Genomic DNA, 15,815 nt, shown 5'->3' with positions numbered 1-15,815 from the left:
CTAAAATAAAAGTCTGTTTAGTTCAGCGTAGTGAGACCTTTTCTTTTTTCCTCAATGCTCAGTTGAGCAATTAGAGAACCATATTGTAAGCTATTAAAAAAGGTCTTAGCAGGCCTCTTAAAATAGATAATAATGGGGGCAGCTGGGTGGCTCAGTGGATGGAGAGCCAGGTCTAGAGACAGGAGGTCCTAGGTTCAAATCTGGCCTCAGACACTTCCCAGCTGTGTGACCCTGGGCAAGTCACTTGACCCCCATTGCCTAGCCCTTACCACTCTTCTGCCTTGGAGCCAATACACAGTATTGACTCTAAGACAGAAGGTAAGGGTTTAAAAAAAAATAGATAATAATGCTTTAGAAGCATGCTTTGTTTATTAATCTGTTGCATATCCACATTTGTGTACATATAAATTGTGTTCTATGTCCAGTCACAAACATGCAACTGTTTAGTCTAGAAAATAATGTGCCTTTGGAGAAAAAAGCTGGTTCTGATGGCTTATAAGGAGCTAATTGCTAGAATTCTTCAGCTGAATTTAAACATTTCAAAAAGAGGACTAACATGAGTTCAAGAATTGGAAAAGTAAAGGACAGCCTGCTATTTGACATACTTGTTTTGGCACAAGAAATGCTGCCATCTCTGTTGCTCATGTCTAAAACTGGGAGCTTTCCTGTTCCTCTGGCTCACTGAGAGTACAGTGATAGGAAATTCCATGTTTTGGACATAACATTAACCAGCTCTTTTAGTTTTTTAATTGAACACGAAATCATACACAGAAAAAAGTTCTTGGGAATATAATAAACCATTTCTTTACAAAATATGCCTCTGAATAAAAATGTTGTTCTATTACATGCTTTCATGTGAAAAGCATTGACTGAACTTGCTTGGCTCCCTAATCTGAAATTCCCATTAACTGCCGAGTTACTGAATTATGTGTCATTTTCTTTTAAGTTGTGTGCTCTCGAAAAGTAGTCAACACTGATATGCAGATAAACGAAGATCTCGATGATTCTTCTGAGGACAGTGAAACTGATAGTGAATAGCAAGCCCATTGAATTCTGGTTGGAAGCTTTCCAGAGATACACATGGACACCTCCTAACCTTTTTTATGCCAGGGAAGAAAAATCATCTTGTCTATAAAAGTAGTCATTTCATTTACTGATGGTAAGAATTACCTGGTTGCCAGTTTATATAAAGTGACCAAAATTAAGGGTTCCCTATTTGAAAAATACATGTCCAGCTAATAATGTACTAATGTAATGTATTGTAATAATTTCTTCTCCTCCTCGATGTCATTTAGCTATAGCAAGGTTTAAATTTGATTGGAAAATAGCAAGTTTTGACACCCCTTCCCCCACCCCGGTAGCAAAATAAAAAATCTGAGTCCATTAATTTTACTTTAGGTCAGAGTTGTAAAACAAGTGATTTAAAAATTGTATGATTCACTGACCTATGTAAATTATTGGATTTTATAATTCTATTCTAATGGAGTCAGATTTCACCTCATAAAATTATACTTTAACCAGGTTTATTGATCCCATTATTTCCTTAATTAGGCCTTAGGGATATAGAGTCTTCTCCCTATTGTTGTTATGGGTATAGATGTTTGAATCGGTTTGCATTAATAAGCATATACTAAATAGTTTAATAGTCTTAAAATAACTGGTTTAGACAGTTTTCTGGTGGTATTAAATTCACACTTTATGAAGAATCAGTATAACTATTGACCGTGACATCACTAATTTTAAATTAATCTCTTATACACTGATGGAATGCGATTGGCTGAAAGTTTATGATCTCCAGAAAGAAAAATACTTGGGCCTAACTTGTAGAGATTTCTGAATGCAGAAGCTATAGCTTCCAGTAACCCTTTGTACCACTCGGGTGTGGGACTCCGGGTATTTCTGTATCATAGAGTAACCCCAACATGCGAAACAAAAGTTGCTTTTTTAGTGAAATTGCAAACACAGTAGGGTTGCCTAATTTTAGCCCTCAGGAATACTGGGAATATCAGAATGTTCTTAACCAATTGGCAAAGCATTATATTGAAGTCATCAAAATCACATACTTGGTTGAAATGTATGCAGAAACCCTTTCTTAATATGTACATACACCACGGACTTCTTTTTAAGCTGTAAAATTTCTCTTTATTGGAATCACCAAACTTAAAGTTATTTGTGTTTACTAATAGAACACACTGAACATAGAGAGAAAAATAGACCTTTCAAATTGAAGACAAATTTAAAATTTATAAGGTAGACGTGACTTAGTGAATGGTGCATTACACTAGTATGCTATTTAGATAACCACTAGATAGTATTTGGGCATTCTCCTTTTTGTTTAGCAAAAAGAAAGAAAAGGTCCTGTCTTGATAAAATTTGGTCATAGAAATACATATTTTGTATACATTTGATAAAAAAACTCTTCCATTCAGTTTTGTGAAGTGGAGTGACATTAAACTTTGAGTCTCAGTTTTCTCATCTGTAAAATGGGCTACTTATGAAGGAGAGAACACAAGGGGACAATCACAGCACCATTTTAAAGGAGTATTTCTAAGAAAAAAGTGAGGACATTTTTCCCATGACAAGATCAAGTGACAGGTTACCCTTTTTGCCAGAATAGGTGGGGGTTTTCTGACTTTGTATATATAGGTAGGTCTGTCGTTCATGTGTGTGTTCTCCTCCCTTTGGCCACTTGTTAACCTTAAAGTTCAGTGAATATACTTTTGCCCCTACATGTGATATTATACATTAGGGGATGGAGCTGAGTCAAGGAGGCAAGTACATAGAATTCAAAATGAAATTAGATTTTCTTGAATTAAAACTAAGTAAAATGTACCAGTATCATCATGTCCTTCAATATTTATCTTCAAATTCGTTTATACATATACAGATTACAACAGGCAGCCCATGACAATAGAAGCTTTGTTCAGTGAATTTTCTTGTCGTGTACCCAGTGATACCCCAGTGTGTATAGGATTTCATTGCTTTCTGTCAGTAGTTTCTCTCTTTTAGCTTGCCTGCTTTTTGTTTGTTTTTTTGGTTATTCTTTACTAAACATTTTTTGGAAGCCAGTAATAGAACTGCCTAAAGATGTTTAATCCTAAGAAAAACCAAGCAAATGGGTAGCTTAAGTTGTGATGATCATTTTACAAAATCAATGTTAAGGTAATATAATTTGTTGTTTTTCTTAAGTTCAAACATCTTAATTTTAAAGCCACCGGTGTTCATTAGAATTTTTAAGTTATTTAATTTTATTTTAAAAGTATCAAATGTGCAACATTTTTGTATTTGAACATGTAGTATTGACAAACTTAAGACTTGTAAACTATGATGTTACAACTTTTTATAATGGAAACAAGGCTTCTTCTACATTTTAAGTTCTCCTATAAAAGTTTTCTTGGTGTTGTGAATAACATGCATATTTCTTCTTATGGCTTCTTCTGTCAGTTGCCTATGCTCTTATTCACTTGATTGTAATGGGAAATGGAAATGTGTCATCAATAAAATATACTTGTTTTCTTACAAAAGGGGTCTCCCGTTGTTTTCTTTTTTCTACAATATTTACATTGACTAATGACAAAGTGAAGTGAATAAAGAACAGATCTTTGTACAAGTCACACCTGATTCTTACTGCTTGGGTCTCTGGAGGAGGGCAAGTTTAAGAACCATTGCTGATCTGCTTTGGTCGAGGGAGTTGGCCTCACTGCTATAACTAACTATAAGAAGGGGCACAGAAAGGGAGGGGGAGTGGAATAAAGGGTCAAATTTTATTCCTGGGAATTTTCCCCTTCTGTTCTAAAATGCTAACATTTGGGTACCCCCAATAGCCAATGACTTGAGACTGCCAAGTTGATAACAAGATTTCAAATTGATGTGATCTGTAAGTCAGTGATGTCCCCAACTGAGATGGGATCAGTTATGCAAAATGCAATGTTAGATGCCATAGAAGATAAAATTTAGTTAAATAAGATACAAAAAGCATTGGAGTTTAAGGAATATACTTTATTGACAATTGTCATTTTAAATAAATGTATTGTTCTTGTCCTTAAATAAGTCACCACCACAACTGTGGTATTTTCTTTGCCACTCTCCTAATTTTCAATAAGATAGAGTAGCTGCTAATTTTAGCAAACCCCAATCACCTCTAAGCTGTAAACTCCAGGCCAAGAGAGACTTGTGGATCTCTTAAAAAAGATACAAGTATTTGTAAAAATTCTCTTGGGGGGGGGGGGAACCCCATGCCCATCAAGACAACATAATCACAAATATTCCATACAAAAATACATCTGTTACGTGGCTTGATGCACTAGAAATCAAATGTTAATTGAAATCTTCTTCTGGTGGGACAACTTCCATAAGCATCTGTAAGTGCATGGTCATGGGTTCTGAAATCCAAAGATGATATATAATTAGAAATCTATATAAGTAGTATTTTGCCCATAAAGACTTTGATTTTTAATCTGTTTCCTGCCCAAAAGTCTTGGTATAAATTTGTGCAGACTGATGGTTTAGTAGTCAAACTAGTTTTAAGCATTAGTCGTAAAGAGCTTATGACTTTCAGGATGCCCTTACCCCTTGATTTACCATCTTCTCCATCCAGATTGCCAAAAACCAGAACTGTCCCCAGCATACACTATTCCCTGGATAATAACAATTACTTGAGGCTCTCAAAAGTATTAGGAAACAAGATGTCATTTCCTAGAAACCCAGTTTGGAAAGGATCTGAGATTATCTGGTCTAACCTCTACGGAAAAACTAATTCCTGCTATACAAGCTGCCCAAAAGTCATTTCATATTTGCTCAAAGATTTTACACTTTTCTATCTATACAGCCTGTTCTATGTTTGGCTAGCTCCAATTTTTGGGAAGTTTTTCCTTAAATCAATCCTAAATCTAGCTCTGCCTTCTGGGTTCAAACAGAATTCCTCCAATCACTCTTGTTTCAAACCTTCAAACCTGAAGCCTAGGGTCCTAAGTCATCTTCAGGCTCAACATCCATGTTTTCTTCATATCCTCCTATGGGTGTGTTGGCGAACCTTTGGCACACATGCTGGAGGGGACTGCTTCCCCCTCCCCCTCTCCACTCATGCCTGAGGACAGTTCTCTCATTCCCCTGCCCAATGGGAGCACTTCTACCCTCCTCTGGGGTAAAGGGGAGGCTCACGTGGGTGTGAGGGTCCACTTTGGGCACTTGGTCTCTCAAAGGTATGCCATCACTGTGCTAAGGTATCTCTAAACTCTACCCTGTCTTTATCCTTATCTTTTTTAGTTTTGTATTAATTAAAATGATACCCAGAACTGAAAACAATATTCTAGATAATAGATCTAATAAGGGCACAATGCTCTTGCCACTGTACTTGCCAATGCAATCTGATTTCATATCAGATTTAGTTTTGACTTTCCAATCATACTGCTGATTCCTATCAATCTTTTTAATTTAAATTTATTTAGTCAATTTAGAACATTATTCCTTGGTTACAAGAATTATATTATTTCCCTCCTTCCCCTCTGCCCACCCTTCCCTCAGAAGACGCACAATTTCATTGGGTATTACATGTGTCCTTGATCAAAACTTATTTCCATGTTGTTGGTGTTTGCATTAGATTCCTATCGATCTTGAGGTTCACTAAAAGCCTCCAGATTGTTTTTAGATGAGCTGTTTTCTGTATGGTCAGAACTATTCCATCTCATATTTGTCAAACTGATTTTTTTAAGCCTGACTCTTTGTATTCATCCCTCCTTAATGATGCAGTATTAATCCATAATTAGTTACCAGACTAATTGTTCTAGACTATTAAGAACTTTTGGGATTCTTACTGTTGACCAACCTATTAGCTATCTGTCTCAGCTTTGTACCATCTTCTTCTAATCTGATAATTATGCCATCTATACCTTTATCCAAGTCACTGACAAAAATGAAAAAAATATATAGTGAGAGCCAGCCAAGCAAGGATCCTTTCTCCTATCTTATGGCTCCTCTTTTTAACACTAAATGGTTTTAATATCTTAGGATGCAATTCATGCGGCCTGGTGACTTGAATTAATCAAGGGCAGCCAAGCATTTTCTACCCACAATCTTGGATTTCAGTTCTCTCTTAGGCAATTTTTGTATGTCCTTTCCAATCTAGAGATTATTCTCTTTGCCAGGAAAAAAGAAAACTAAAATCAAAAGAATGGTTATAGTGGTTCGACCTTACAGGTAGAAGTCACTGACCAACTCAGATTTTTTTTTAATTATATATCGACATTTAGACAGTTTCCCTTTTTCCTGCTCCTGTCCTCAGAATCCTTCATAGCTTCTCATTGTTTCAAGCTGACATCCTACAGAATTTAGTTCCTGAGATCCTATCTATTCTTTCTTTGAACCCTTGGAAATCTATGAAATCATAAAGGATGACCTTTTGTCCAGTTTTCTCTCTGTCATAAATCCTAAGAGTGGTCATATTTCCAAGATTTATATCATTTCCTGGAGCACATTATGTCCAAAACAACAATGGAAGCCTCCCAAGAGTTGTCAAAACACTAATATGTCACACTTCTGGTGATTGACATGAGCACTAGTGATACTATCACGAGCCTAGAAACTCTTTCCAAAGGTTATGAAGTCACCAATGAGAAATTGAAGACCATTAAGGAAGCAAGATAGATTTTCTTCACTGCTGCTCCCCCAATAAAGGCAGGGAATGCAAAAGGAAAAAAAATTAGAAGCACACTCCTTATAAGAGGCAAAATAGAATTTGGATTTCTGAAAGATAACTTAAAATATATGGTTGACAATCTCTTGGGCAAGGAGGGAGGCTGCTAACAGGCTGGGAAGTTTCCTTGCCTTAGCATCTTGAAAATCTAATCAAAAGGGCTTTCAATTTAAAAAAGAAGTCCCCCTATGTATATTCCTCAAGCTGGATAAGAGTACACTAGAGAAGTAGCCACCACAAAAGAGAAAAATGAGCAATTAAATACAAAGTTGGGAGGAAAACAGACCTACATGGATATCAAAACTTTAAACAAGCTAAAAGGATGAGAGATTCTAATGCAAAGAAGCAAAGTTGACCTCATGTATCACAGATTGGGGAGGATGAAACATAGGACAAGAGTTGGTTCTGGATTGATAAACCTTACTTTTAGGGCAGCCAAGTGGCTCAAGAGCTGGCCCAGAGTCAGAATTTCCCTGAGTTCAAATCCAGCCTTAGACCCTTACTAGATATGTAGAGTCACTTTACCCTGTTTGCCTCAGTTTCCTCATCTGTAAAAATGAGCTGGAGAAGGAAATGGCAAACCACTCCAGTATCTTTGCCAAGAAAACCCCAAATAGGGTCATGAAAAGTCAGACATGGCTGAAAATAACTGGACAACAAATGCAGAGTGAAATGAGAAGCAAAGGTACGATATTCACAGTAATTACAACAGTGTAAATGAGGTGGTCACCAGAAGAAAGCTAACTGAAAGACCGGAATGGAGCACACACTGGGACACAAACCACCCTTAGGACAGAGAAGGGGGAGTAACAACAGAATGCTGTAAACAGACTGGGTCAGTATGTCTGGTGTCTTTGCTTATTTTTCCTGGCTATGGTGGGAAGTTTAATTTGCAAGGAAAAGGGTAACTTTCCTGAAATGGTCATAATATAATGACAGAAAGTATCAATATTTTTTTTATTAAAGTGAGAGATAAGGAGAGCAGCTGGGTGGCTCAATGGATTGAGAGCCAGGCCTAGAGATGGGAGGTCTTGGGTTCAAATATCTGGCATTACACACTTCCTAGCTATGTGGCCCTGGGCAAGTCACTCATCCCACTGCCTAGCCCTTACTGCACTTCTAAGACAGAAAGTAAGGCTTTAAAAAAATTTTTTTAAAGAAGAGATAGTTCTGAAGAAATATATTTAACTACATGAACAAATATACAAAATATATCAGAAATAATACAGATATAGAGCTTGAGAGCAGGAATTAGTGTTATGTACTTCAATGCCAACAAATTAATATTTTTACATTGTAAACTTTATATCTCCTGTATTTGAAATTTTAAAAAAGTTTTATAAATTGAATTCAGCTGTGATTTCTCTGCAAAGACTTATCTTTTGTAACTTTTGCAACTTAGTTTTTAAATTCTCCAAAGAAGGTTCATTGGAATATCATATGCATAATATCCCATACACCAAAATTCTACCCAGAAAATTCAATATATGAAAAATAAAAAGTAAACCAAAGCCTCCTTGGAGTGGTCAACTTTTATAGTACTAGGGGTTCAAGTGCTAGTATTATCTCAGTTGTAATTTTTTTAACCCCTTACTTTCAAATCAATACTAAGTATTGTTCCAAGGCAGAAGAGAGGTAAGGGCTAGGCAATGGGAACTAAGAGACTTGCTCAGGTCACACAGCTAGGAAGTGTCTGAGGTCTGATTTGAACCCAGGACCTCCCATCTCCAGACCTGGCTCTCAAACCACTGGGCCATTTTAATTGCCCCTCCTTAGTTACATTTGCAGCCAGAAGTGACTGCTATTAGCACAGTGTAGCCGGCACATAATAGGTGCCAAGTGATTGCCCAAAGGCAGCAATTCAATGATTGGAAGGAGAATTTCTTGCCTTTGAGTGTTAGGTGGAAGTTTTATTTAATGGCGATGCTAAAATTCTCCCTTCTATGTGTTTCAATAAACAGTTGCTTCCTGCAGGCAATTAGCTTTATAATCAATTGTCGATCACTATTTTACTTGTGGAATATTCACAAATCTGTTCTACTTACTTGAAATTTTCTGGACCCAGCTGAACTTGTAGTGGACAAAAAGAAAGTAAAACAGAAGTCCGCTCAGTATAAACAGCACGCAATAGAGATAGGGTAACTCCGGCTTGCTGATGATTGGTGCCAACACGAGGTAGGCAGAAATGACGGTCACCAAGATGGGAATAACAATTGGCACCTGTAAAACAAAGCAGCCAACTGAGGCTGGTTAGGGCGCATCTCCTTGTGAGCTTTAAAGGAAGCCTTCCCCATAGAAGAGATGCTAAATGCATGACTTTGTGAAATGCATGTTCAGCTTGTATCCAGTACCCAACCACTACTGCCACCAGGTTGCAATGACCGAGGTTAAGATTTTGTTCTGGGCCGACAGGAACTTTCTGAAACAAAACTCTAAATCTCTTATTAGTAGCCCTAACAACGCTCATTTTTATTTGTTTTTTTTTTATTACTTTTTTTTTGGTTGACAAAAATAGATTTTTCCCTCTCCAACAGGCTCATCCACTATTGGCAAGGTGGGGCCAGGGACAAAGAAAAGTTTCACACAGGGACGGAGTCCTAAAACTACGTGTCTCCCTCTGGGCGCCGCGGCTACCATTTCTCAGTCCCGAGGCCGGTGCGTGCTTCTTACGGCATTCCAGGCTCGAGGGTACTTGGTAGCCCTATGAGTAGAGCCCGAGGCCCCAGTGAGGGAGGGGGGTCTGTTTTCAAATATGGCCTCAGACAAAAGCTACGGGATCCTGGGCAAACCATTTAACCCCATTTGTCTCCGTTCATTATAAAATAAGCTGGAGAACTAAATGGCCAATCGTTCCAGAATCTTCACCAAGAAGACCCCAAATGGAGTCACGACCACTGAAAAAAACTGAGCCACAAAATCCGACTAGTAAAGGGCTCAAGTTAGAAAATGGTCAAAATAAAAGCTGGGGACCTACAAGACTGACCCGTCCATGAAGAAACAGCTAATAAATCACGAGACCCCGAGGACACGCGGCCAGAAACAAGGCCGAGCCTGCCCTCAGCCATCTTACATTCTACACCCTCCCCGCACTCTCCATATGCATGTAAATGCATTTAAAGTATGTACAAAACCATGAACAAGTCATCAGGAGGGAGCCAGGGCGGGGAGTAAAGCAGAGAAGCTCAGAGGGCCCCGAGAATCCCCTCCAACCAAGATTAAATATCGCCACAAAAGGAAGACAGCCGGAAATGAAGCAAGAAGGAAACAAACAACTCTCAAGAAAAGCAAGACCTAAAAGGAGGCAGAGTTTGAGCGGAACTCCGAAGGAAGGAGAGGGATGGGTTAGTTCATTTAAACACACACACACACACCAGTACCTACCTTGATAGGTCTTTTATGGTCTTTCTTTGTAAACCTCATCACAATCAGTCCTAATATAGTCAGGCCATAAAAGAACCATGAAGCAAAGCTGAAGTAGTTAATTAATGTATTTATATCCCCGGGAATGATGTACAGAATAGCAATGATGCCCTAAAGAAATGGAAAGAACCAATTTTGATTGACTAGAACCCAAGTTTTGGAAGTTCCTTTTGCAATCAGCCCTCGGTGAGAAGCGGGTGCTCCGAGGGACCTCCTAAACTGGGGAGCGGCTTCCGTGGCTGGCTTCCGTCCGTCAATGGCCGCCCAACAAATGTGTACGGATTTGGTGTTGCTACGGTAGAGGGAGGGATAAAAACCACCCAACGTCCTGACCCGCCTTATCAACTCCAGAGTTTAATTCCACTTCATTCCTTACTCCTGTCACTCGGCCCGGGCAGAGAGGGTCTCCAGTGCGCAGGCTAACCTTTGCCTGAAACCCCACTCCCCCCTCGCTCTGCAGATAGAGAATCTGTCCCGTGATCGCAAATCAAAATAAAAAAATTCAAGTAGAGCGTAACCCGGGTTACGAGGCTCGGGCGGACTCGCGGGCAATGGCTGAGAGTCACTGAGGCGGCGGAGAAGTGGGTGAACCACCGAACCCTGAACGCAGCCCACCTCCTAGGCGCAAAGAAGCGAATGCGGTGTATTTGGACACCCTTGTGATGGACGATAGGCACTGTTCTGTCCAAGAGGCTGGCCCTGAATAATCCGTACTCACGTAGAAGATGATGGCGGGCGCTGGAGTTAAACGCTTCACGCTGATGTAAGAGAGCATCTTTAACATGTGACCTTCCCGTCCCGCCACGTAAACCAATCTGCCAAAATCAGAATACGGGTTGGGAAGCTCAGGAAAGGACTGCACGGACCCTCAGAGAAATGTTTTCATATTTACTGTTTGTACACATTTTACATAATATAATAAATGTTCTATTTATAATGAATAATATAACAATGATATATTTATAATAAATATATTAAATAAATATAATGTAATGTATTTTCATAGTTATGATACATAAATATAATAAAATAAATATAACCATAACATAGATGAAAATAATATAATACTATATTTATCATGGTAATAGTATAATAATAAATATAACAATAAATATGTGATATAATAATAGATATATAAATATGAATATCTTAACATATAAATAAATAATAAAAACTTCTGTTTTAGAATCAATACTGTGTATCAGTTCTAAGGCAGAAGAGCAGCTAGGGCTAAGCAATGGGGGTTTAAGTGACTTGTCCAGGGTCACACAGCTAGGATTTGTATCTGAGGACATATTTGAACCCAGGACCACTCATCTCTAGGCCTGGCTCTCAATACACTGAGCCATCTAGCTGCCCCCCATAATGCAATTTTCTCAAAGAAATAGAATATTTCTTTTAGCTACACTGTTGAATTTAGAGATAAATAAGTAGAGATCTCAACTTCATGACAGTATGAGGAGGTGAATTTTGGAAAAGTGAACTCTATATTCTGTAAATGTAATTATTAAACTCCCAGGACCCTTAAGAGAAAATGGGGCAAGTGTAGTCTTATTTATCTTTTCTAATAATCAGAAAACTACCAAGATGACCAAATTTCCCTAAAGGGGAGAGTGTGGAACTTGGGAAATTAAAAAGTTTATAGATATTCTATGGGCTAAATTGAGTATTTTATATCAAGCTCTTAGGTAGAAATTATTTGAAGTGAAAAGAGTGGCTTTCTTTTTTTTAATTACTGTGTTTGGTATTATCATGCAAAATACACTTGCATATTGGTCATTGTTGTAAGAGCACACTCATTCAAAGCCAAAGCCCAAAACCAAACCGTAAATACACTGATTTTGTGAGAGTAAACTTCCGATCCACATCCATCCCACTCTAACAGTTCTGTCTCTGGAGAATGCTAGCTAATGCCATTTCCTCATGATCATTTTGTGGCCCTCTACCTAACCTATTAAGAGTGAAATTGAATTGATGACCATGTCCAATGTGATCTCCCCGCCTTTAATATCTCCTCTTGACTGTTCTTCATAACTATAGCAGAATAATCTTCCCAATGTGCAATTCTGATCACGTTACTCTATTCTTTAAAATCTTTAGTTGCTCATTCTATTTTTAAAAAAACTCTGACCTCTGTCTTAGACTTGATACTAAATATCCGTTACAAAGCAGAAGAATGGTAAGGGCTGGGCAAATTGGGGTTAAGTGACTTGCTCAGGGTCACACAGCTAGGAAGGATCTGAGCTCACATTTGAACCCTGGACCTCCTGTCTCTGTGCCTGGCGCTCTAACCATTCAGACACCTATTTGCTCCCTCATTCTCTTCTAAATAGAAGTTCAACCTTCTTATTAAAATATTGAGATGGTATAAGCATAGACAACAGTCCAAGGATGCAAACTTCAGCCAAACATATAATTTGTTTTCTATTGATAAACTGGGGTGGGGGGATGATGAATGGATCTTTAATGCAGAGTGTATTACCCTCCTATGATTTATTTTGCCTCTTTTTATTAATTACATTCTGAGCAGAAAGAAATAAACTGTATTATCCAGTAAAATATTGAAGGTTTTCCCCAGTTTGGCTCTCATTGAACTTTTCCACCCTCGTCTGACATCACATTTGTTCACATACTCTATGCTCTGTCTAAACTGAACTAGTTAGATTTCCCTGATCTTATCTTGGCCCCTCTATGTATTTACTAATATTACCCTGCTCCTCTGGCCTCAGTCTACCCAATGAACGCCTTCTCTGTGTCCAGGGTCCAGCTCACATCCTCCATGAAGCCTTTCTGATCCCCCCTACCTGGAAGTGACTTTCCCTCCCCCCATTCCCTCTGGTACCACCCAAATCTCCTAACCCTTTGGGTCTCTTCTGCCTATAGCATCTTATTATTTGGCTGCATTCATGCCTTCTAGACTCCCTTATTCTATTATTAGCTCCTTGAGGGCAGGGACTTGTAGAGTTCATTTTTTCCCCTTCATATCATGTCTTGCAGAGTAGGTACTTAACAAAGGTTTTATTGCAATAACCTTAATTTTCTCATTTGTGGAATATTTAATTCCAAAGCTAATTTGCTCTGCCCATGCCTAATTCATTTAGTTGTCATGAAACTTTACCTCCCAGCGGTGAAACAGGTGCCATTAGCAGCGCCAATCGTTGAAAATGCCACAAAGACCGGAACAATCCAGGAAGCTGGATAGAGAACCCGGTCACCAAAAGTCTAGGAGAAGAAAAGAAGTTGCTCCAGAGGAAATTAAAGGTTCTTTGGACATGGAAACAAACTTGGTTTGATTCTGGTTCATTTCAGATCCTGGAGGTCTGCAAATTAAAGCCAGTTCTGTATTTGTTGTGTGTTTGTGCCTGACACATGCTGCAGTGATCTTAAAGTTTTAAGGGTTTTCTTTATACTAGGTAAAACTACTATAATACTAGGTTTGTCTTTAATGGACAGTGAAATCTTTTCCTTCAAACTCAGAAATTCTTAACTTCTTTTTGTGTCATGTACTCCTTTGGTAGCCTGACGAAGCCTCTGAATTTCTTCTCTGATTAATGTTTTTAGATGTATACATTAAAATACATGGGTTTGCAAAGAAATTGAAATATATTGAACTGTAGTTTTCAAAATAGTTAACAGAATCAAGTTCATGGACCCCAGTTTAAGGAGACCTGTTTTTTACATTTTTAAATTATTTTTTATTTATTTCATTAAATATTTTCCAGTTATGTATAAATTAAAAAAAAACAATCATTTTTTTTTAATTGAGTTCCTAGGAGCAGCTAGTAGATATATTTCCAGTCCTGGAGGTAGAAGGACTTGAATTCAAATGTGACTCCAGACATTTCCCAGCTATTCACTTAACCTGGCTTGCCTGGCCTTGCCCTTCTTCTATCTTAGAACTGATGCTAAGACAGAAGGTAAGAAGAACCCCTATTCTTGATGTAATACTATGGCACCATAAGAAATGATGAGTGCATTTAATTTTTTAAGAACTTGATAGGATAACCAAAAGTGAAATGAGTAGAACCAAGAGAACATTATATAGAGCTGCAGATTTAATCAATGAAAAAATAACTTGTGAATGAGCTGAGCAGTGGAAATGCTGGGAAGAGAGGCAGCATGGCCTCCTCTCCAGGAAGTACATCTGGCTGTCCAGCAGCTTAGGAGCAGTATAGAATCTTCTCCTCCTCTGATTGGTTGAAAACATTATGCAGACAAGTAGGAAATGTACTCTGTTCTGATTGGCTAGAACCAAATGAATATTGAGTATAATTAGGTCTTGCTGGCCTGGGTTCTGATTAGCAAGCTTCCATATATAAATTTTAACATTCTAGTAACCAGCCAATGGGGAATGAGGGGAGGGACCATCTTTGCATCAGGGACCAGGATAAAAGGGAGGCCTTCCACTCCTAGATCTTGCTCTCCCTGGCTGGCTAACACTTGGACCACTATCTCGTGAGTGCCCATTCTGAAAATGAAATAAAAGAGCCTTTGACACATGGCCACACAGTTCAAGATTTTGGGTTTTTTTGAGTAGGAGATTGTTCCTTTCAGAAACCCAAAAAGACATCATCCATAAAATTTGCTTTAGGGAAAGGAGAGAGGGACTAACTAAAAAAATAATAATAATTTTCAAAAAAAACCCTCTTCTAATTAGTAATTTAGACCAGAGATATTAAACACAAGGCCCATGAAACCTACAAAACTCTTGTGCCCAGAACCAGATTAATAAAATGTAACTGGGAAATATTTAACAAAAAAAGTAAAAAAATAATGAAATATATAGATAATATTAATGTGTAGCTTTCTAAAAGGGTCCCGGTTTCTATCTGAGTTTGACACCACTGATTTCTACTTCTGCCCCCTACACTGAGCCACGACCACCGTGGGTGAGCTGTTCTGATTCTACTTGGGCTCTACAGTGGCGGGGTGGGGGAATGAGAAATGAGGGCTGTCCGGTTGAAAGAGAAATGGTCCCTAATGCCTCCATCTCTGGTGAAGAAGTATCTGAGCATCTTTCAGGATTCAAGAGAATTCGTTTTCCCACTTTCACTGAGTTGGGGGTCATCTCATTCTCAAGGGAGACAGGCATGTATTCCTCCTCAGGGATCACAGATTCAAATCTGAAAAGCACCTTAGAGAAGGTCAGGTTCAACCTCCTGATTTTATCAAGGAGGAATTTTATCCAAAGTCACACAGGGAGCGACAGATCCAGGATTCAGATCCCACTCTGACTCCAGACCCATGCCGGGGCTGACATGATGCTCAGGTTGAGGCTGATCATGAAACCGACACCCCGCAATGTTGCGGGCAAACTTTTACTTGCGGTCAACCAAACTCTGTTTAGCACTGACTAGGCGCTTGAATCTTACCCACGATGAAGAGAAGGAAAGGAACCATCAGAGGTTACGGGAGCACAAGGTAATCAGACAGTATAGCATTCAAGAATTCAGCCACCTCTGGGCCTTCATTGCCAGGCACAGCACTATTAATAATGATGATGATAAGCGAGACAATTTGTGGCAAACATTCTGGACGACTTACCACAGCCACAGCTTGGGACTGTAAAAGCTCTGTAGATGTCATTATGGTGAAGTATGAGACGTTCATCAGGACGTAGCACACGGTGACCAGAGGAATCCCGATGATGATGGCCAGGGGCAAGTTTCTAAGTTTACAGAAACAGGAGAACGCAGTCTCGTTC

General features: G+C 38.7%; 2 protein-coding genes across 12 annotated transcripts in view; one reads left to right on the top strand and one right to left on the bottom strand.

Moving 5' to 3' along the window:
* TDRD12 (tudor domain containing 12) overlaps window positions 1-3,524 on the top strand; it is a 79,185-nt gene extending 75,661 nt beyond the window's left edge. For all 9 annotated transcript variants that reach the window (XM_056812197.1, XM_016428036.2, XM_056812199.1 and 6 more), the window contains one exon: window positions 947-3,524. In XM_056812197.1, the coding sequence (XP_056668175.1) occupies window positions 947-1,038 (92 nt within the window). In that variant the 3' untranslated portion in view covers window positions 1,039-3,524. The remainder of the gene's footprint in view (window positions 1-946) is intronic.
* A 454-nt stretch (window positions 3,525-3,978) lies between these two features.
* SLC7A9 (solute carrier family 7 member 9) overlaps window positions 3,979-15,815 on the bottom strand; it is a 40,918-nt gene continuing 29,081 nt past the window's right edge. For 2 of the 3 annotated variants that reach the window (XM_007474776.3, XM_056812205.1), the window contains 6 exons: window positions 15,656-15,779; window positions 13,230-13,333; window positions 10,830-10,926; window positions 10,073-10,222; window positions 8,737-8,911; window positions 3,979-4,382 (listed from right to left, as the gene is read on the bottom strand). In XM_007474776.3, coding sequence (XP_007474838.1) covers window positions 4,318-4,382; window positions 8,737-8,911; window positions 10,073-10,222; window positions 10,830-10,926; window positions 13,230-13,333; window positions 15,656-15,779 — 715 coding nt within the window. In that variant the 3' untranslated portion in view covers window positions 3,979-4,317. Of the gene's footprint in view, window positions 4,383-8,736; window positions 8,912-10,072; window positions 10,223-10,726; window positions 10,927-13,229; window positions 13,334-15,655; window positions 15,780-15,815 lie in introns of those variants that run through there. The other variant, XR_008915289.1, reaches the window with a different exon arrangement.

The sequence above is a fragment of the Monodelphis domestica genome, chromosome 1 (assembly GCF_027887165.1).
Source record: "Monodelphis domestica isolate mMonDom1 chromosome 1, mMonDom1.pri, whole genome shotgun sequence".
NCBI lineage: Eukaryota > Metazoa > Chordata > Mammalia > Didelphimorphia > Didelphidae > Monodelphis > Monodelphis domestica.
Note: the sequence above shows the minus strand (reverse complement) of the source record. Positions and strands in the feature narration are given on the sequence as shown.